The sequence below is a fragment of the Dipodomys ordii genome, unplaced genomic scaffold (genome assembly GCF_000151885.1).
Source record: "Dipodomys ordii isolate 6190 unplaced genomic scaffold, Dord_2.0 Scaffold44, whole genome shotgun sequence".
NCBI lineage: Eukaryota > Metazoa > Chordata > Mammalia > Rodentia > Heteromyidae > Dipodomys > Dipodomys ordii.
In genome coordinates, this window is record NW_012267260.1 from 6,650,631 (window position 1) to 6,673,402 (window position 22,772).

Sequence of the window (22,772 nt, forward strand, 5' to 3'; positions counted from 1 at the left end):
TTGGGGAGATTAAGCGTTGGAACTGGAACTCTCTTTTTGGTTGGAGAGAGCTGTGGCGTTTCCCTACTGCCCCGTCGCCATCTTGGTCCCCCCTCGGCAGCTTGATTTTTAAAAAATTAAACACTAAAGCCGGGCGCCGGTGGCTCACGCCTGTAATCCTAGATACTCAGGAGGCTGAGATCTGAGGATCATGGTTCAAAGCCAGCCCAGGCAGGAAACTCCGTGAAACTCTTATCTCCAATAAACCACCAGGAAACCGGAAGTGGTGCTGTAGCTCAAGTGGTAGAGCTCTAGCCTTGAGCTGAAGAACTGAGGGACAGTGCTCAGGCCCAGAGTTCAAGCTCTATGACAGACCAAAAAAAAAAGAAAAAATTAAACTCTAAATTGGGTGAGATCCTAGGTTGTCATCTTGTGTTGCTTAACCTAAAATGAACCGGCCATAGAACTTAAAACAGAAAGTTGAGTGAAAAGAAGAACCTAGGGTACCATTCAACTGTGCCCCAAATACTGTATGGGCTATGATCCTCTAGAAGTTTCAGCCCTACAGTTGTTAATTTTGGAGATAAGTGGACTGAAAGACTTGTTCATAAAACCAAGGAGATGGCTGTACATCTCCAGTTTTCTTTCTGTTATTCCCCTTTTCTACATATCATGATCTTTTTAATTTTAAAGGGAAAACAAAGTACCTATAAAGTGAGTCCAAAATATCTTAGGTAAGGTTTTAGCAAAAGTATCAGTAAGATGCGACTATTTACAAATACCAAAAATTGTTAGTTTTATTTAAGAGCTGCAACTCAAAGACATTTAAATTTTTTAATGTATTTGGGATTAAGAAATAGACTAGGGACACAGCTTACGTAGACTACTTGCCTACCATATATGAATCCCCAGGATTTGATTGCATGCAAACAAAAACATCAGTGTTTTACCTTTGTTTTTCCCTAGTAGTTTCAGAGTTTCTGCTCATACAGTAAGGTCTCGGATCCATCCATTTTGAGCTGATTTTTGTGAGTGATAGATAGGAGAAAAGCTTCATCTTCTTCATCTGAATTACCGGCACTATTTGTTGAAGATTTTATGCTTTCCTCAATGTGCATTTTAGGCACTTTTGTCAAGAATCAATTGACTGAAGCTGTATCGATTCATTTCTGGGTTCTCTTATTCTGTTCTATTGGCCTGTATGTCTATTTTTATGCCAGTACCATAATGTGGCTTTGTAGTATGTCTAGAAATCAGGTATTACATGATATTTAGATTAGCAGGTTCCAAAAACTTTCATTTCAAATAGAATTAAGCAATTATGGAAATGTATGTATTGGTTTAGGTAAACAGAGTCCTGCGTTAAATTTACCTCCAAGCAAGGTTTAATATAGTTCACAATGAGTATTGGATATCTAACTTTAATTTCCCATAATTCCCTTTTGCCCTTTTCTGTTTTTGTTGGCCTAATCTTCAGACTGATTTTTTACCTAGAAGCACAAATTGCTATAGAAGTTCCAAATCCAGACAGAGAGAAAGCTGTGTTTCAAGACTTAAATCTCAAGGTCTCTCCAGACCTCTGCCAGCTACACTAGCTGGTAAGATAGAATGTCTTGACTAGGCTACCTAAATCCTCTGCTTCATTGATAAAGCTGAAGATACAGGTCCCCTTGAACAAAAGCATGGGTCCCCAGAGCTTTAGTAAGAGAACCATAAAGGTTTGTAAAATGAAGGACCTCCACAGGGTGACACTGCGAATGAATAAAGTGATGTTATAACCTTGGCTCTCTGCTTAGATCTCCAGAAGTTTTCCCTAAACCATAGCATGGTAGAATGAGTGTAACTTATACATCCCTCATTCCATTCATCCATTTATTTATTTATTGAGATTCTTTTGTAAGTCAGCCATGTGCTGGGTCCTAAAACTATAGTAATAAAAGAGATAAAATGCTGTTTGTGCCCACAGAATCCTAGAGTGATACCTGGCTAATCGAAAGATAAATATCTAGGAAAAAAGAGTGTTTGCCAGACCCAACCAATATTTGCTATTCTTAGCATTATTATGAAATTAGGCCTTAATGTCAACTTTATTTGTGGATTTGGGGTTGTGGATTTTTCTATTGCATTTGCTATTGTATTTGAAACTGAGTTTTTCTGAGTCAAGGCACATTACTTAACTAACCAGAAGCAGAGCCATTAGAATTAACCTCATGGTGGTTTGCTGTAAAAGGTACAAAATAAAATAGAACTAGGGTAAATTTAAAACATGAGGCAATGTAATGTTGTAAAAGTTAGTGTTTCAATGAAATTCATCAGGAAGAATGCATTGTTATATTTATTCTTTTTTAATATATATTTTTATTATAAAGATACTGTACAGAGGGGTTACAGTTACATGAGTAAGGTAATGAGTACACTTCCTATCAAGCATTATTGCCCCCTCTTTTTTTATATTTAATCTTTAAAATATATATTATATATATACTTATATATAATTTTGTTTAAAATTTTTGTTCAGATTTTTAACTCAATAATTTTATGGACTTGTTCTTCAGGAAATATTAGTAGTCATAATCTATCAAACTTTTGATAACTTTACCTACATGGAGCAGAAATACATATAATATTAATATATATTTTCTGACCTAAAATCCTAGACCATATACTGTTACTTAAAAGGAACTCAAAATTTGGGTTGTAATATGTAGCTCTGAAATTGACTTCTGCTTGCAACTTTATAAACTTTCTCAAATTACATTTCTATAACGGTAAACAATTGTGTTTTTGTTCCATGGATGCTTGTTCAAGGAAAAAGTCTCCTGGAGAAGGGATTTTCAATTAGTGACATGAAAAAAGTAAGTTTTAAATTGTAGGACATAGAACATTTTCTGACTCTGACCCAAATCCATCGTTCTGTAGTTCACTGTCTCAGATTGGACAGGTGGGTCTCAAGGGAGCCCATTGGGCTTTTCATCTGTGAATGGTGAGCTCACAAACAGGCAAGTCAGAGTTCTACTGTTCTGGGAGCACCCACAGACCAGGTATGAAACCAGAGTGGTTGTGGAACTTTTTTTATTTTTTGATCATTCCGTAATATTTCTGGATATATAATCTGGAGGGCTGTTGCTTTCCTCTATAGCAAAATTAACCAGATAACTACTGTATTTATGAAAAGAAATTTTCCTACCACTGCAATTTGTCTTCTACCTTCAGAACTGTTCAAAGTTCCTGTACTGTAAGGATTGGATGAGTTTTTTTTTCTTCCTGCCGTTTTTCTAAGGCTGCAAGAGAGGAAAAATACATGGTGGCAGCATTAAAATTATATTCAGAAATTCTGTGTCTCCTCTGCAAGTCAGAATATGTGACCTGACATCCCATTTGCTACAGGGAAATATTTTTAGTCAGGACTTGGTGATCAAATATAGAGCTAGTCACTTCTGTTCATCTACCTTGTCTCCATCACAGGAAATAAAACTCATTTCTTAGGATAAAGATAGACATGGCCACCGAACCATAGCATCTGTGCCCACTGCAGTACTACATGTGTACAGGCCTAACTGGGCTGCTGTGGTTGTTTTTGCATAAATGGGTATTTGAAAAAAACATACTGATTATACTGTTCAGTTGCATTTTTATAGAACCAATCAATATTTTCTGTCTCAAGTAATTTTAATTTGTTCTTTTAAAAAATGAAATCCTCTCTTTTAAGATACATTTCAAGGTTTTCTTAGAGATTAGTCTACCACCTTGTTTATAAAACACCTTGGCAGAGAAGACTTTTAAAATATCATTGAATTTAAGAACACCACAGGATTTACCACTAATTTACATTAAATGTTTATAGTTCTCAAATTGTGGTTGTTGTAATAACCAAAATATTTTTGTCTTGAATATTTTGTGGATTATGTTTCCCTATTCTTTCTCCTTCACCCACATTCCCCACAGTAGGTGGGCAGATTGTTGTTATATAGTCTGGCTTTTATTTATCCTTACTGGTTTAATCTCAACAAGTTAGTATTTCAAGGCTGTCACTCTACTACTTGAGCCACACCTCCAGCACAAGTTAGTATTTCCAAATATGAAACCAAGTACATTCTGTAGCTACATTTTTATTTTTTTAATGCTTCAGTTTTAATTAAATTAACAGATCTCTTGTTTGGTATAAATAACTTATTTTCATTCCTTTCTTTGCATTCTTGATGTTTGGTTCATCATAAAAATCAAGATGTTAAGTACGATTAGACTTACTTATAGATCACTGCATTCATTTAGAATTAAGAATGGTGGCTGGTGCCATTGAAGGTACCCATGTGCATACGTGTGTGCATGCTCTCACACATGCATGCACATATATGCACGCACACACACACCTTACTTGAAGGAACTTCTTCCTAAATAGATGTTTGCTTTTCTTCCCAACATCTCAGTTCAAATATATTAGTATGTGAAAAATTGTGGTGTAACTTCTTACATTTGCTTAGTTTAGTTTAACTTGCTAAATAAGGCCTATACTTATTTCTTATCATATCTTCTATGCTTAGCATAGTGCCTCAAATATTTGTCTATATGCAATGCATATAGGTATACTTTCATAGCTAGAATATATGAACATGTTATTCACATGTAGTGCTTAGGAATCTGAGGCGGGAGTATCTTGAGAACTATGTGCAGTGTTTTAAAGTTAGGTAGGTAAAGAGAGGTGAACTTTTGAGTGGGTGGATAAATGGACAGATAGATAGACATATAAATTATAGATATACATGCATAACATGATGTGTATTCAGCCTTTTAAAAATGAAGAGATTTTGCCATTTGAAGGCAACTCCTGAAGATAATGTGTTATGAGAAATAAACCAAACACATAAGAGAAAAATACTGATCTTCTATATGCAACTGAACTGGAGTGATTGGTTATTTTTGTAAACTGGATTTTACTTCTTTGGACTATCAGTTGTCTGAAACTAATCAAGTACTCTTTAAAATTATTCTACTAGTGTCTCATGGTATTATTGTAAATTATTCCACCATTTGTTTGGGACTTAGATTCTTTCACATATAGTGACTATACATGTTACTCAAAATAATATGGGTTCTCTGAAGGAGACATCCATAGGAAAATTCATAAATTGTTCGTAATATATTTTAAATAATACCAACTTTTTTAATAATACCAATTTTTCTGTTTCCTACCTGCAAAATCAAAATCAAAGCTGGGAAAAAATAAACCATACTTTAAGGGATGAAATGTATTTCATGTAAATTGTACCAAGAATTACCCAGTTTGCATGGGTATGCAAAAGTAGACAATTTCATGTGTTAGTGGAAGCCTCTGTTGATTCAACTATATGGAAATACATGTGACAGCATTTATTAAATGCATTTTAAAAACTCACATCTCTTTTTGTGTTCTTTGAGTGAAAAATGTACTTCTAGGTACTATCCTAAGAAAATAATTTTTATTTAACAGAAGAATATTAGAGGTGTAAATTTCCCTCTCATTATGGCTTTTGATATAGCCTAGAGATTTATAAAACATGTTGTATCTCTATTATTTAAGCATTATTTTGTAAGTATATTGTAAGTGACCTTTTGAATTGCCTTTTGGCCTAATTTATTTATTATACTTTAAATATAAAGGTATACATTTTCCAAGTGTCTGGGTGTTTTATTTCTTCTTTTATTAGATATTTTAGTTGTTTTGTTACATAGTAGTTAGATTGTTGGGTATATTATTTTTGTTAGAATTTTCTTGTCGATCTAATTTGTGGTGGCTATTCAGTAAATTTTCCTTAGACAAGCTAGGAAAATCATTATTAAAGAGTTTCCAAACCTTTTTTAGAACCAAACCCTTATCAGTTAAAATGCCTGTCCTAGGAAAGCTACATTCCCTGCTAAATTAACTCTTTGCCATTCCAATACCATGTCTGTTCCCAAGCAACAGAGTGAAGTGGGAGAAAAACACAACCTACTTCAGTTCCTTTGAACCTCAGATAGTGCTTAGTACTGTCAGTCACCCTGCAACAGTACCCTCTCTCCAGCTGTGCTTAAATGTTACACACACCTTTTTCTGTCTTATCAAGCCTCTGGCACTACTTTCTACTCTGGTTCCCTATGTTTTGTATCCTGATTCACTGAGGAAAGAGAAGCAATCAGAACACTTTCACAAGCTCTCAGTACAACACTGACAGACTTTATTGGTTAATTTTTATCAGTGCAGAAATGGTAGAAAGTTTGCCCTTTCTTGAAACACTTCCAGCTACATTTTTTTGTTTTCCCTGTAGTATGTACCTTCTCAAAAGAGGTTGCATGTATTACCTTCCATCTCTCTTTAGAACGAACCTGACTTATACTTTTATTCTCACTGTTCTCCAAAGCTTTTTGTTAAAGTCACTACTGACCCTTAATGTTGTCGAATATGTTGGCTTATCTTCTTTCTTGTTCTCTTTCTCTTTTCCTCTATGGCTCACTCATTCGCTTGCTCACTGTCTCTCCCCCTTCCCCAGTGTTAGTTCTGTGGCTCTGAACTAAACAAACTGATATTTTGCACTGGTTTCTAGCCCTCTCATTTCTCTCAGATATCTGCTTGCAGATAGATGCATCTATCTATCAGAGAGACAGTCTTCCCTCAGCCTTGCCATTAAAAAGGTGCCTTGGGGGCTGGGAAGGTGGCTCAGTGGTAGAGCGCTTGCCTTGCATGCCTGAGGCCCTGGGTTCGATTCCCAGCACCACATAAGCAAAAAGAAAAAAGCCGGAAGTGATGCTGTGGCTCAAGTGGTAGAGTGCTAGCCTTGAGCTGAAGAGCTGAGGGACAGCGCCCAGGCCCAGAGTTCAGGCCCCACGACCGGACCCCAAAAAAAAAAAAAAAAAAGGTGCCTTGGACTGATTTTTGTTGAAGTCCTAACAGCCAACATGGTAATCTTTGGAGACCAAGGCCTTGGGAAGATAGTGGGTTTAGATGAAGTCACAAGGATAAGTTCCCATAAGGGGATGAGCAAGAACCCTGCAGGATCATGAAGAGACTAGAGCTCTTTGCTGTGCAAGAACATGATGAAACAGCTATCGGTAAGCCAGGAAGAAAAGTTCTTATCAGAACCAGACTATGATGCTAACATTCTGAGATCAGACTTCCAGCCTCCTGATGTGTGCTGGTGGTTGGTTAGTTGGTTGGTTTGGGAGGAGGTGGGCCTAGAGGGGAGTTGTGGAGGTTTTGAATTCAGGGTGTTGGGTTTGATAAACAGGTACTGTACCACTTAGGCCACTTTGTTAGTCTTTTTTGTGTTGATTATTGGTAAGATACTGTCTTAATTTATGCCCAGGCTAGCTTGGACTGTGGTCCTCCTCTTTGTGCACCCTTTTGCCAGTAGGATGACAGGCACATACCACCTTGCCTTAGGCATATTATCATTCTTCTTCCAATAGCTTCTTCCAATGCAAGCTCCAGCAGACACAAATTTTGGCAAAATCTCCAGCACCCAAAACAGTATGTAACTTTAGAGGTGCTTACAAACTATTTATTATATAAGCAAATAAGCTCATAATAATAAAAATATTCCCAAAGATGTATGGTGCATAGCTGTTGAATCATTTGGAAAGAACTTATTTTCTTATGATTTTACCCTAAAGGGATACATAAGTTTCTGTTAAAATATCTATTAGTATCAGAAATTTTCAGCAAATTTATAACACTTGACTTTTAAATAGGAGAAATGTTCAGTTGTCTTTGAGTTCTATAGCAGATTCCTTTTGCCTAAGTAACCTATAAGCCTACAACCTTTTATGTTTGTCATTTTCATTCAAAACATTGCAAAAATTCTGTTATGATTGTTTTAAGTTGGCTGTGGTGAAGACATCCACCAAGTAAAGTTGAGTAAATTGCCATGCCCTCAAAGCAATGGTGGGAAAGAAGAGACTTGCATAACACTTGTTATGTGGCAAGTAATATCCTAAACCCTGATTTGTACCCTATCTCATGTTTGCTATTTTAACATGATGAGGACACTGAAGACAGAGATTAGAAAACTTGCTAACTATCACCTCATGGGTACCTGTACTATCTGGAAAAGGAAAGCAAAGTTCAGTATTTCTTCCAGTCTGATCTACATCTGGAAGAATTACCTGAACTTATTATACATGCTTACTAGCCTCTCTTAATTTTGAGATGGATGAAGATATTTTCTCTTATTTCTGCTTTTTATCCAACTAGTTGTTAATTTCTGAACAGAATCACACTTGAAAAGATAAAAGATTTATCGTATTTGCTTTGTAAATATAAAAGTTCATTGTCTTAATTCCACAATATTTTAAAACCATAGTTGATAAGAGATGACTGTAGTGCCTTCACAAATTTTGAAAACTCATGAGGGTCCAAGGACATTGGGTTATTTGCATATTTGTGCTAATCAGATTGTTCATCTCTTAATCATGAGCTGAGAGAGAACTATTTCAAAAGACTTTTGGTTGAAAAGGAGTAGAGGCAAAGTGGTTTAAAAACCTGAAAAGAAACTTGAAGTGTAGGGAGCATTAACTGATAAGCACTGTATTATTGTGGGAAAAATAAAATTCTAAAGACAGATGGTAGGAAGTTGGAAAGGTTTCAGAAAAAAAATATGAGATATCAATGATCATCCAATTTTCTGTTTTCAGAGTTTTGCCTTATGGAAAGAGGACACATTTTTCTTAGGGAGGATGGTTGAAATGATTTGCATTTATGAAAACAGAATAATGAAATCTATTGAAATTGATTTTAAAGGAAGGAAAAGGGTAAGGGAGAGTGATAAGAGGTGAGATGAATTGAAATACATATGTTAATGTGAAGAAATGTAACAGTAAAACCTTCCCTGCACAGTGTATTTTAATATTTTTTTAAAACTTTGGCCTATAATGCATTCATGAATTGAAGGATTTTATATTCTTGTTTTAAATGTAACTTTTCTGTTGTCACTAAATTTCAGTGTGACAATTGTATCCCATCCTTGACAACTCTTGTTTATCAAGCCTGTTTTTTGGAGAAGTGGAAAACCGCTGATATGAAAATGATTATAAAGTAAAATTGGACACCTCTGCCTTATGAGGGTTTTGTTTTGTGTTGTTTTTTAGGAAGATCATGTTTCCTACTGTCTGAAGAACTTGGTGATGATGCCTAGACCTTTTTTACATTTATCGTCAAGTTTCTAGCAGGGTATGATGCTTATTAAGAAATGTGTCTTAATAAATATGATGCTAATATTATAAGAGTTCATTACATATGAGAAATAGGTGAATTTTGTTTGGATACTGGAACAGAATTTCCTAAAGGAAATTCAAAGCATGTCTACTAAAATTATGTTTTTGAAGCCTCACCTTATTGTGATATAATCAGAATACCAAACACTTTTCCTGTAGCACAGAATGCTTACTTTTACCTAACAAATCATTCCATTTAGACAGCTACATTGAAAAACTATGAGGTCACAGTGGTTTACAAATAACTGGCAATGTTTTGATTGTGGAGTTTCTCTTCTATTCATCTATGCATATGTTATTCAAACACCATTTTAAACTCATGAATATTTTTGAAGAACAATGACAGGCACTTGACTTTTATAAAGTCTTAGTTCTACTCAAAAGCAACTATTTCTAAAAGTTTCCAATGGGCATTTTATTTTGACTTAATATTTAGTCCATACATAATCTCTCTTCTATTGCCAGTATCAAAAGACCTCTTGACACTGTAAATTAAAGGGGGAAATTCTTCTTATGAAAGGAGAACGAGGAAATTAGCCCAATATTGACATAGTAGAGTGCATTCTTACATCATTGCTAGTGAGGGCGTTCTCACAGGATAGTATTAAATATGTGTGGCCCAAAGATTAAGTATCTAATGACTTCTCCCACTGAAAATTTTCTGTATAAAGAATGTATAAAACTAGTCAAAAAGAAATGCACTCATAACCTTACCTAGGTAATTATAACCTCTCTGTACATCACCTTTACAAAAATTTCAATATATATTTTTATTGTAAAGATACTGTACAGAGGAATTACAGTTACATGAGTAAGGTAATGAGTATATTTCCTATTGAGCATTGTTCCCCCCTCCTTTGTTTTTCCCCTACCATTCCTTCCCTCCTCACCTCCCTAACTCCTCCCCACCCCCAAGTTGTAAAGTTTGTTTTCAGCATAGTGTCTTGTACATTTCATTGTTACAATGGGTCAACCAGTATCCTTATTTCAGCATTTTGTTACTTCCCTTCCCCTCCCCAAATTAGAAAAATGTATATACAAGATGCAGAGTACTGAATCAAATACAGTAAAAATGGGGGTTATATCATGGGGGAAGAAAATACAAAAGAAACAAAAAAATCATATAGTACATTAAAAAATTTGATACACACACACAATGGAATTCTATGCTTCCATCAGAAAGAATGACACCACCCCATTTGTTAGGAAATGGAAAGACTTGGAAAAAATTATATTAAATGAAGTAAGCCAGGCACAAAGAAACATAGGTCCCATGGTTTCCCTTATTTGCAATAACTACTATATATCTAGGACAAGCAGAAATAAGATGATGAACCCCGAGATAGGAATACAATAATTTAAAAATATATATATACACAATTTCTGAGTGCAGGGGCTCATGCTGGTAACCTGAAGACTTGAAAAGCAGAGATTTTGAGGATCTAAGTTTGAGACAAACAGAGCAAAAAGATCTCAAGACCCTATCTTAACCAACAGCATGGCACAGTGGCCTGAGCTTGTCATCCAAGTGATAGGGGCAGGGGGTTGAGGTTGGGAGCATCATTGTTCTACTTCATGTAATGAAGAATGCTCATGAGACTCCCCCCCTCCCTGTCTTAACAGAACAGACTGAGCAGTAAGTAACGAGTAATGAATAATGAGCAATGAGGGATGTAATGAAGGGGAATCTTATTTTTTTTTAACTCATTATAGGACTTTGTGACGGCTGAAAATCACTTGTGGAAAACAAAACAGTAGATCACATAAATTAAATGAATGTTATACCTTACTCTTACATCACCATGGCTGAGACACCTACCTGGTACCAAATATTCATGTTGTCCTTCCTTTAGATCAACATTCTGGTTTGTAGCTAGCTTTTGCTGTCTATACAGAATTGTATATCTTTCTTCTTACCTTGTAGGTAGGTATGATGCTTAGTTGTAGAAATGTAATAAATAAAATAAATGTAATGAAATATTTTGTGAGACTTTCCAGTAGTTCTCTTTAAAGAGGATAAGAGGGGTAGTATACCTTTTTTTCCTTTTCTTCCTATATTTCATTGATTTATACAGATATAACAGCTTAAATCACCAGTATGAATCATCAAGTCAAGGCCAAAAACCTAAAACATGAGTGTAGATGCTGAAAACCAGGGCCTTGGTGACCTCAGTATGTGGTTATATCAAGCCCAAGAGGTTGTCAGGTTAGAGTAGTTATCTGCTTGTCAGGTCAGAATAGTTATCTCCAAAAGTCATGTATATGAAGAAAGATAAACTTGTTTTGGCTAAGTAACTCTTAATTTGGGATTATATGTAGTGAAAAAAATATTCTTAACTAATATAAGTGATCCCCTAGATGGATAAGTTGAGAATATACTTTGTATTACCAAAGTAATTAGTGTTTTAAGCTAGACCTTATCTAGTATAAAAATTACGCCGGTTAGCATTTGGATAATTGGAAAGACTTTGATAGCTCCCATCTGTTGAATTTCGGTAGGATTGCTAGGGCTCTGCCTTGCCACATGCTAGTGAAGATTGAGGCTCCCTTATAAAATCTTTTTCAAATTTTTCCAGGGAAATGAATTCATAAATTTTTCACAAGTTGTGCTACATACTTTTTGTGCCATGAGAGAAGATAATTTGCTGTGTAAACTTGTCATCTTTTAGTGTTGAAATGGCTCATCCCAGCCCTCAAACATGAGTTTTACTGAGATTCCCACTGTCAGTTCCAAAGCTCCACTTAACCTTTCACCAGGACATTGATTTTCCTCTTTCCAAGATAATTGACAAATTAAGTCTGTTTTTATAGTGTAGGAATACACTGCCATAGGCTCTGACTTTTTCCAAGAACACTCATGACCATAGGACAAGTGTTAATGTCTTAATGTGTTGCAGCCAAAAAGACATACTAATTTGAAGAGTTTTACTCATTAAGACTTTTGACATCAAAGGCTTGAAAAAAATCATTCACTATTTATTAGTATGCTTCCTGCCTTTTAAATTCCGGAAGAAAATAGGGGAAAGGATTTGATTTTAGGTGTTTATTTTTATTTTTTGTTAATCAAAATATCCATCCTGTTACTTGCAAAATTAAAATAATATGCTATAGAAAATAAGTACCATCTGGGCTATATTTTTTTCTACTTCCTATAAAGAACAGTATGCAAAGAAGGATATGCAAAGCAATAGGGCATGTTCAATTCAATTATACTTAACAGGATACCTGATGTGGTACAATAGATACTATTCCCCTCACTGACTAGAACCAGAAACACAAAATTTACAGCATATGTGATATCAAGTTATTACTCTATCTAATGTTGACTGCCATTCCCAGCACAATGACTCCAAAAGTGTAGTCTATATTTTCAATAGCTACTACACAATATTCATAGTCTCCTTATGTTTTGTTAAATGACCTATTTGTTTTAGAATACATTTCTAGATTTTATCAAAGCTGTACATTGCTCAAATTTGACTGTTTTCAATTCTATTAAAAAAAACAAAACAGTTTCTCATCAGGGCCACTAAAGAAAGTCTTGGATAGAAATTTTTTAGATTATCATAAATCTTACAAGTTCTTAAATGGCAGCATGTAATATTAATGTCCAGTACGGCTCATAGTTGTTCAGATACAAAATTTTATCTGAGTCAGGAGTATTATGAAAAGAATCAGCAATCTATCAGAAAGAGCACTAATTTCCAAATAGGGAGCTAACTCTTTCTAGCAATATGTCATGATTAAAAAAAAAAAAAAGCCACAGAAACTCATGCAAGTCCTGAACCAACTGTCTTGCCTAGTTCTCCAGATCTGTTAAGGTGCCTTTGGGGTGATGAGTGGGTAAGAATGTACTAGGCTTTTCTGGTAGTTTTTCTGTAAGTCTGAAATTATTTCAAAAATAGTGTGATGTTGTGTTGTGCTTTGTTTGGTTTTGTGAGTGTTGTTAAAGCTATGGCATCAGCGAGCGGCAGCTTGTCCCTCTGCAGAGTGGAAGTGAATGGCTGCTCTTCCACGCTGACAGCTCTACTAGTGTCTGGTGCTATCGTTCTTCCTTACTGCACTTTATCCACCTTTAATTGTCCCTTCCTTTTGCTGCCAAAGTTGTCCTTGGCTTCATTAAAGTGCTTGTGGTTGCTCTCTTTAAGGTGAAATACTATCTCAAATTACCAAGTTAGTAAGACAGTCCTTTTTTCATCTGCCCTTGGAATCCATTCTCCATGCTCTTTGCATGCCCTTACTAAGACCTCTTACCTACAGCTGAGACCTAGTGGCCAATGACACTTAATCATCTAACATTTATAATATATTAATACATTCCCTTATAAGTAAATGCCAAATAAAACTTGATCACTGACATCTAAGAGGATAAGATTTAATTTCATCATCAAGTACCTTAACAGAAGCCATTTTGTTAAATACCCATAATTATAGGGTTTGAATTTATGATTCCAGGGGATTTTGCTTTTCTGCATTTTTAGGAGCTCACCAGGCAGCCATTGTGCTTTGGCTACTAGAAACACTGAACCTGAATATAGCTAGAACTTTCTCAGATGTCCTTCTGCAGGACATTTTCTGTTAGAAGCTTTAAACACACAATCATTTTAAAGATTATTTCTGCTTCATAAAGAATGTTTTGAATTAGTTAATAATTTTAACAAATATTTTAAATAATTTTAAGATAATAATTAAAATAGATATGAATTTTCTGAACATGTAGACATTGCTGCTTTTTCCTGTCTTGTGAATTTGTGTTTTTGAATTTTTGTTTATTGCATTTGAAAGAAAAGCTATTTTGAATATTGTGCTTACTGCTGTATTCTCATAAAAGTCATGTTTGGTGGAAACTCGCTTTCTTTTATTTTGTTCAGTGAGTAAGTCTTGACATATCAGAAAAGACAGTTTTCTGTCTGTTGTTTCGTGTTAACTCGTGCTGCCAGCTGGATCAGCTTCTGTGGCAGATGTCGCTTGGTGAACTCTCTTGTCTCTGACTCATGGAAACTACTCAGCTAATTGTGAGAAAAGGAACTTTAGCTTTAAAATGATTAAGAGCATGCTTTTTAGAGGGATAAACAATTTAATTTTGTTTGTTTCTAATCTGAAATGCTATCAAGTTGTAAAAGCCTCTTTTTCTTCTATAATATATTCCCATGAGAATTTTTTCTCGACTAATGACTTCATTCCTTTACTGGACATAGTGTAATCAACTTCATTATTCATCTTTTTGTAGTTTCATCTTTATTCTTTTTGAGTTTTTGAAGCATGTGATTCAGACTTACTGTTAAGTGAGATTTTGGTATCCCTACTCATATTCAGCTTATTTACAGCCATGTTTTCCTTTAGTTGAAAGTTTCTAACTATAATTTATACATCTTAGTGGGTATTAATTAGGATAGTATAGGTAAATATATTAGGATTTTCAAGTATATTTTCAATCATATATTTTCAGATTTTCAAGTATAAGCTGGGAGAGTAAGACAATCAACAGAAATTGTAAGCAGTCAAGGCTATAAACTACATCATAATATATCTTGGAGACATTTTTATCTGCTACTCCTTACTACTTCTGGCAGTGGTAGTGTAGCTTTCAAAAGGGTGAAGGAGGAGGGGATGGGAAGTCCTACTGAATTGGCTTAGCAGAGAGAAAAGGAGGGGCTGCTTTTCTTGTCGATTTCATGGAGGAACTCTCTTCCAAGATAAGACTTTTCTGCAGGTAAGAGTTTTCACAACACCATGATGTCAGAATCAAGCGAGGTTTGATAGAAGTGACACAGTGCTATTCACATTATTAGCTAATCGCTCTGACCCATGTGTGGGATTAGTTGTTCTTTCAACATCATGGTCACTCTGGGCCTCATATGTAAAACGGCCAGTTTGGAAGCCAGAAGCACAGAGCTTGCAAGTTCTGTCCTGTAGCTCTTGGTACTTCAATGAGAAATGTCTTACAAAAGACAAGGAAAATGGAGTGGGTTCTGAATTTCCTTCCTGTCCTTCAAAGCTTCTTTGGTTTTACAAGTTTCCTTTATGAAGTTTCCATACAAATCCTTGAAAGAATACATCAGTGCTTGTTTTCGTATTAATTCTTACACACACACACACAAACACACGCGCACACACACACACCACAGCCCCTAAGAACATGAGCCTCACAGTAAGGCAACTCCCCCCTCAGATGACAGCACACCTTACTTGCTTAGCAGCCTTTGCCAAACTTCCTGCTCTGTATATTTGAGCCATATTATCTTCATTTTAAAAATAGGTATCCCATCTTAAAATTGAGAATTAACGAGACAATATACAGAGCCATGCATGGCAATGAATGCATAGCAGAGAAGCAGCTCTTCCCTTTGACTAACTCTTTTCAGTTGAGAATGACTTGTGCCGGCCCCCCTCCCCGCCCCCACCCAGCCACCACCAGTAGTGTTTCACAGTGTTTGGAGACTTTTTGTTTTCCCAAGCCAGGAGGTGAGGGTGGACAGATGATGCAGACATCTAGTGAATGGAGAGACAGAACCAGTGTCTAGGACAACCTCCATGCAGATAAATCTGTAGCCTAAATTGTCAGCACCATGGAGGCCTTATATGTAGTAACTTACACAGAGTGCAGGGGGAAAAATACTTAGAGCCTAGATGTGGGTATATTCTGTTATGTGGTGAACTCTGGAAAAACAGCAAATAGACACAGTCTCTACCATCAAGGTACATACTTTCTAGTTGTAGAAAAAGAAATTATAAACAAATGAAGGACTAGAGAAAAATATGAGAAGAACTTCTATTTTATATTGAACTGCTCATAGACAGTCTCTGATAAGGGAACCTTTGAACAGAGATCTCAGGGATGTAAAGGATCAAGCCTCGGATCATACTTTGAGTAAGATAATGAAGACAGTAGTATAGCAAATGCAAAGGCTTATGGGTAGAAATGTTTGGTGTTTTTGAGAAGCAATACCGTAAGTCATTGCAACTGAAATGTAGGAAGTAGGGAAACTGTTGGGAGGCAATAGCAGGCTGTAGAGAGATTGAGGACAGTGGGAGGACTTTGGCTTGGGTCCACATCAAGTGGGAAATTGTTGAAGAGTTTTTACATAACCAGCAAGATCCCATCTTACCTTTTCTTGAAGGGGTAGCATTACTGGGGCTTGAACTCCAGACCTCAAGCTCTTACTCCAAGTTTTTACTCACATCTGGTGTTCTAGAGCATCACCTCCAGTTCTCATAGTCCAGTCTTCATTATTTGAAAGATAGAATATTCTTGCCAAGAGCTGATGGCTCACACTTGGAATCCTAGCTACTCAGGAGGCTAAGATCTGAGGATCACAGTACAAAGCCAGCTCAGGTGGGAAAATCAGTAAGACTCTTATCTCCATTTAATCACTAGAGAACCATGAGTGACACTCTGGCTCAAAGTTATAGAGCTCTAACCTTGAGCAAAAGATCTCAGGGATAGTATCAGGCCCTGAGTTCAAGCCCCACACTTGACCAAAAAACAAAACACTATTCTTGTTGTATGTTAGGCTAACTGATGGAAAGAGATGAAGGAGAAGAAGATCCTTTAGGAGATCATATCAGTAAATCTGAGGAGAAAAAAAAAAAGATGAATTAAACATTTTTTTGAAGCCAGGTACCGGTGGCTCACACCTGTAATCCTAACTACTCAGGAGACTGAGATCTGAGGATGGAGGTTCAAAGCCAGCCCGGGCAGGAAAGGCCGTGAGACTCCTATCTCCACTTAACCACCAGAAAACTGGAAGTGGCGCTGTAGCTCAAGTGGTAGAACGCTAGCCTTAAACTGAAGAGCTGAGGGACAGCGCCCAGGCCCAGAGTTCAAGCCCTACGACTGGAAAAAAAAAAAAAAAGAGCTAGGTACCAAGTAGCTCATGCCTATAATTCTAGCTACTCAAGAGACTGAGATCTGAGGATTGTGGTTCAGACAGCCTAGCCAAGAAAGTCCATGGGACTCTTGTGTCCAGTTAACCAACAGAAGTAAAGCTATGGATTGGGTGCAGCACAAGCCTTGAGCAAAGAAGCTCAGGGACAGCTCTCAGGCCCTGAGTCCAAGCCCCAGGACTGGCACACATGTTAAAAAAAAACAACTGAAATAACAGTCTGGCTGAGTAGCTCAGGCTGCATAACTCCTGCCTATGACTCAACTGTTGGCATTACAAGAGTGAGCTATCACACCTAGTGATAAGATAAAACAACAGGGAAAAAAGGATATTTTTCTTTGAGCTAATTTTGCTTGACTTACAGGAAGTCATCAAATATCTACCTATATGCATAAATTAAAGTTACCCAAATGGCAGAAAGATCACAGAAACAGAAAAGTTTAAATGTATATGTCAACAAAAAGAAAAAAAGACACAAACACAGAAAGGAGAATGTCATTGGTACACTTAGGGAGTTACATGCTGGGTAATGAATGTAGCTGTAAGTAATCCAGGTGGGCCTGGGTTGTGGTGAACTGTGCTTGTCCTTGGGGAAAGTAGTTTGCACAGACACAGGACCTTCATGTTAACTGAAGTTAAAACTTTTCATGAAAATTCCAATGAACAGGTATCAAGAGCCTGTTTTGTTCAAAATGTTGACAACAAAAATTGTACCAGGTACTTCATACACAGGAATATTTGCTTTTCTGTGTTTGCATGTAAGTAGGACCCAGAAAATTAATTCATCTGGGTTGAAAGTCTACCTCCTTTGTTTGCTTCAAAATGACCAGAAAAGGCTGTAATTTCTTGGTGGTGGAATGAGTGATCACTAATACCATCATTTTCTTTCATCTTTTTAAGAAACTATAACAGTTAAATATTTGGAAATTTAGGAACAGTTCTTAAAAACCTATTTTTCCATGTATGTTCCTACATTCCTATATTGTAATATTAGAAAAGTTCAATATCAGGGAAAAAAGATCTGTTGTGGCTTTTTTTCTGAATATTTAAGAACACTTTCGCTGACACTTAAAGAAATCAAGGAGTGGGTAGAATTGAGAGATTAAACAGAAACCAAACTGTGTTTGCAGATACAAGAGATGATTCATTTGAAGATGACCTTGCAGTCATATGGCAGTCAGAGATGAGGAGAGCACTGTATCATTTGAGAATATCAATATGAATAAAAGTAGTAATAAATCAGTTATAATTTTTCAATGATCTTTAATTCTGAGATTTGTACTTTTTTATTGTAAAAATACTGTACAGAGGGGTTACAATTACATGGGGAGATTTGTACTTTTATTATGACAATTACATGATCATACTGGCTTGTCATATGAACTTTTTAGCTCCTCATAAAATGACAGTTCTAAAAATTAAGTTCTCAGTGTGTTACTTGGCTCAGAAGCTGAACCCCAATATGAATATAGCTTCTATTCTAGTTACAATAACATATACAAGCAGTTGCATCTTGAGAAATGTGTGTGTACAATAGAGTAGGTTTAGGATTGAGGTTTTACTTCTAACTTTGCCTCTTTAACTTAATGCTTTTAGATGTTTTTCTTTTAATTTCTCTAAATTTCAGTATCTTTAGCTTTAAAATAGAGCTATTTAAATTGTTATTGTGCTGCTGTATGTAAAAAGTAGGCATAATTTTGATCATGTTGTTTTCACTAAGTGAATAACTTTTTTCCATTTGTACTTTTTCCTGGAGATTTCTTAGGATGAGATGTGGTTATAGGAAAGGAAGATTAGTAAGTGTCTCAGGGGACAGCACTTCAGTCCATCTTTAGTCATTTTGAAAGAACATACATTGAGTAATAGGTTTAGGCAGACAAAGAACAAAAGGAGAGAGAGATGTATAATTATATAAACAGACCTGGTCAGAGTGTGATGTGATTGATCATTATTTCAGTCCTCTTTTGGAGAGGAAGACTTGTAGACCCTGTCCAGTGATGACAACGATAACAAGGTCTACAAGTCTTCATTGTCTAGTCTGTCCCAAGGAGGCTCCAATGTTCCTTAGGGTTAGTTCAGGTCTCTTGTTATAAAGATGTTACTGATCAGTCCTGTCCTTCCTGGAACTCAAAGTCATTGCCTGCACATTGACTGCAGAGAGAATTCTTTGGAGCAAAGTCATGCACAAAATGGAAGCTGGGATGCCAAGCTTTTCTCTTGCTTTTGGTTAATTCATGGGCTCAAATAAGCAAAAGCACCTTTTCAATACCTATTACAGTAGATCAACAGAAAATAAAAGCCAAACTTCCTTAATATTTGGCTAATGTCTTAATATTTAAATGGGTCTTTGGTTTAAGGTTTGCTTCTCCTCTGGAATTCATATAATCTGCTCACAGTTCTTAAAGTTCTTGGTCATATATCAGCCAACATTGAAGTAAAAAATATTTACTGTAGGTTAAAGACATCTTTTTATGATATAAATAGGCTAGCGTGGAACTAGAAGCCCCAGGCTTCAGCTCTACCTTAGTTACCTTTGGTTTCAACCTCAATTTCCTTACCTTTAAAATGAAGAGCCTTGAACAAGATAAACTTTGAGCTACGCTCCAACCATAGTGCACCATGCCTATACATCTTTTTTATAGGTAGATTGCCTTGCATTGAGTGTTTCCTGTATGGCTAGGCACTGGGGCCACTTCCTGATGGTCCTAAGATCAAAGGTTGCAGCTTACATGCTGAAGGAATTGAAAAAGAACTAAGATGCTTCAGAATAAGAGAACAGGCATTGAAGAGAATATCTGAAAGTAAGACGCTAGCTCTAACCATTTAAAGTCTTTAAAAGTTTATGAGTATTTTTGAAATACTGTCAGAAAATACTCTTTGCAGACCATAATATTGGACTTAGCCAGACACTTCATTTAATTAAAGCTGGCTACTTAGTAAACTCAATCTCTTAGGGTAAGTTTGTCTAACTTACATTTTTACAATCACTTATTGCAGACACATACAGAAGACAAATCTTGATCATTAACTTGATGAAAGAAAAAAGTATTAAAAATCTTTCTAGGAAGATTCTGTATTTTTCCATAGTTAAGTCTAATTCCTTCTGTCTAGCCATATGTTGGGTAGAGGGGCCACTTAGCTGGAAAGTAGCAGGTAAGAATGCATAGGTCGCCCAGGACGGTTGCTTTAGGATAATAGCCATTAGAGAATAGCATTTATTTATTCAGAAATGTTCATTACTAACCAGGCATTGGTGGCTTATACCTGTAATCTTAACTACTCAAGAGGATGAAATCTGAAACTTGAGGGTCAAACCCAACCCAGGCGGACAAATCTGAGAGACAAGAATCTCCAGCTGAGCAGAAAAAAACACACAAAAGGGAAAGTGTGGTTCAAGAGATAGAGCACAGCTTTGAGCAGACAAAAGCTAAGCAAGAGCATGAAGCCCTGAGTTCAGGCTCTAGTACCTATAAAAGAAGAAAAAGAAACAACAATTCATAATTAACCTGGAACAAGTGGCTTATGCCTATAATCCTAACTTATTTGGAGATTGAGAACAAAAGGATCATAATTTAAGGCCAGCCCAGGCAGGAAAATTTTGAGATCCTATCTCAAAAATAACCAGCAAAAACAGGACTGGGAGCGTGGCTCAGTGATGGAGTGACAGCCTAGCAAGTAAAAGACCCTGAGTTTTAACTCTAGTATCACAAAAAAACCCCACTGCTTATTAACCATGTGTCATACATTTTTCTAGGAGCTGCCATCAGATACAGCATATATTTTGTATACAAACATGAAAGTACATAAATAGATATATGAGTAATGCACTGTGAACAGTCATGGAGAGTTTCTTTAAAAAATACACAATACTAACTCAGTTATATTCAAACATATAAATATTACTTTACATCAACATTTGAGTCCTGTGACTGATACATTAAGAAGAGGACCAAAACTAAATAGTGCATCTACATACCAAAAACTACTCCCAAGTACATAAAAATCTACCCAATCATATACCTACTAAGAATGCCCTTAAAGAGAACACAGTTTTCTGATGCATACTCTAGACAGTATCTACAGTTGTGTATTTATACACTTGACACAAATACAAATGTATATACTTTTTGTCTACAAAATATTTACTTGTATACAAAAAGGATACTTGAACCTAGAGAGCAAATAAGCAAGGAAAGACTGGGTTTGTTTCTGCACCAAGTACGTAAAGAAATGAAGGAGAAGAGAAAAATGCAAAGCAAGGAAAAAGGTAGGAAATGAGAGAAAAGTTGATGACCTTAGAAGAAGCCCAGAAAGTCATTTTCTCTGACCTCCTAGCATCCCATCTAGCATTTTTGTAGTGAACTGATAAATCTGTGAAGTAACCGTAACCACTCAGTTCAGAGGAAAGGAAAAAAATAATTTCAATTTGAAAACTATAAAGACATCTACACAAATGGAAAGAAGTAGTAATTATGTGCTCAACAACTGTGATAAAGTCCTTCTAAAATAGAAGAGAAATTGAAATCTCAGGGAATTTTTTCCTTTGTTGGCCATGAACCCATTCCACGAACTACCAGCCTGTCTCATGTCAAACGCTTCCCTTACCGAGGAAGCGGAAGCGGTCGTAGTCTTTCCCACCAGACCATGGGTGAATTATAATTATCCTACCTCTTGTGGGACAGTGAAGCAGCAAACATCTGCTGAACTGAATCAAAGAAGCCACGAGTGAAGCTATACCAAACTGTGAATCATACCTGGACTCAGATTAAAGGGTCTGTGTTGTGTTTACCTTCTCTTTATTTTCTCTGCAACTTAAAATATGGATTTGTTAACTCTGGCTACATGTTCTGAAGGAGGAATATATGGATTTCATTCACTGACTCCTGTTTCAGCATTGAAAAAATGCAGCTTTAAAGTGGATGGACAATAATAGTTAATAGCAGTTTTCCTGTTGGTTTTGCCCCTTCACAGTTTTCTTTTGCTTTAAAAGAACAGGATAAACAAGAAACTTCAGAAGTGCACAGTCCAAGAAACTAAGTTCTTTGGTTTTACTTTCAATAATAAAGGAGTAAAAACTTACATTTTAAACTTTACTTCCAAAAGAAATAAGCCTCATGAAATACTGTAACTTAACGTAATTTTATATATCATGGTATATATGGTCTTACTTAATTGTTCACCTACAGTAAAGAAAGAAAAATGGTACTTCAAAGAAATGGTTCTTTGCAGTATGACCTGTGAGAATATATGTAGTAGTCTCCTTTTTTTAATGTATCTTTTTATTTTTATCTATTAGAGAGCAGAAAGACAGACTCGAATAATGGATTCGGTCCAATATGCAGAATTCTGTGAAAGCCGACAGTTAAGTTTCTGTAAGTAAGAATTTAACTTTCCACAATTATACATATGAGAGACTGTGTGTTACAGATGTACTAAACTATGACAAGTTCTCCATGTCTCAGAAATTGATTTATTTTGTGTGTGTGTGTGTGTGTGTGTGTGTGTGTGTCTGTGTAGTTATAACTACTACAGAAACAACGTATGCATTGTGAGGCAGCCTATGAAAGATTTTACACATTCTACTGAAATTACTAGTATTAACAGATTTAAAGGGTTCTAATAAAACACAGGTAGCTATGTTAATGTTACCTTCAGTCAGTAAAATGCCCTTTTTAAAATATTCTC

At 36.0% G+C, this 22,772-nt stretch overlaps 1 protein-coding gene across 1 annotated transcript in view; it reads left to right on the forward strand.

The window, feature by feature from the left end:
* The window catches only part of Supt3h (suppressor of Ty 3 homolog (S. cerevisiae)), a 244,295-nt gene that overhangs the window by 153,776 nt on the left and 67,747 nt on the right, over positions 1-22,772 (forward strand). Inside the window, exon 6 of the mRNA XM_013019032.1 lies at positions 22,384-22,459. Coding sequence (XP_012874486.1) covers positions 22,384-22,459 — 76 coding nt within the window. The remainder of the gene's footprint in view (positions 1-22,383; positions 22,460-22,772) is intronic.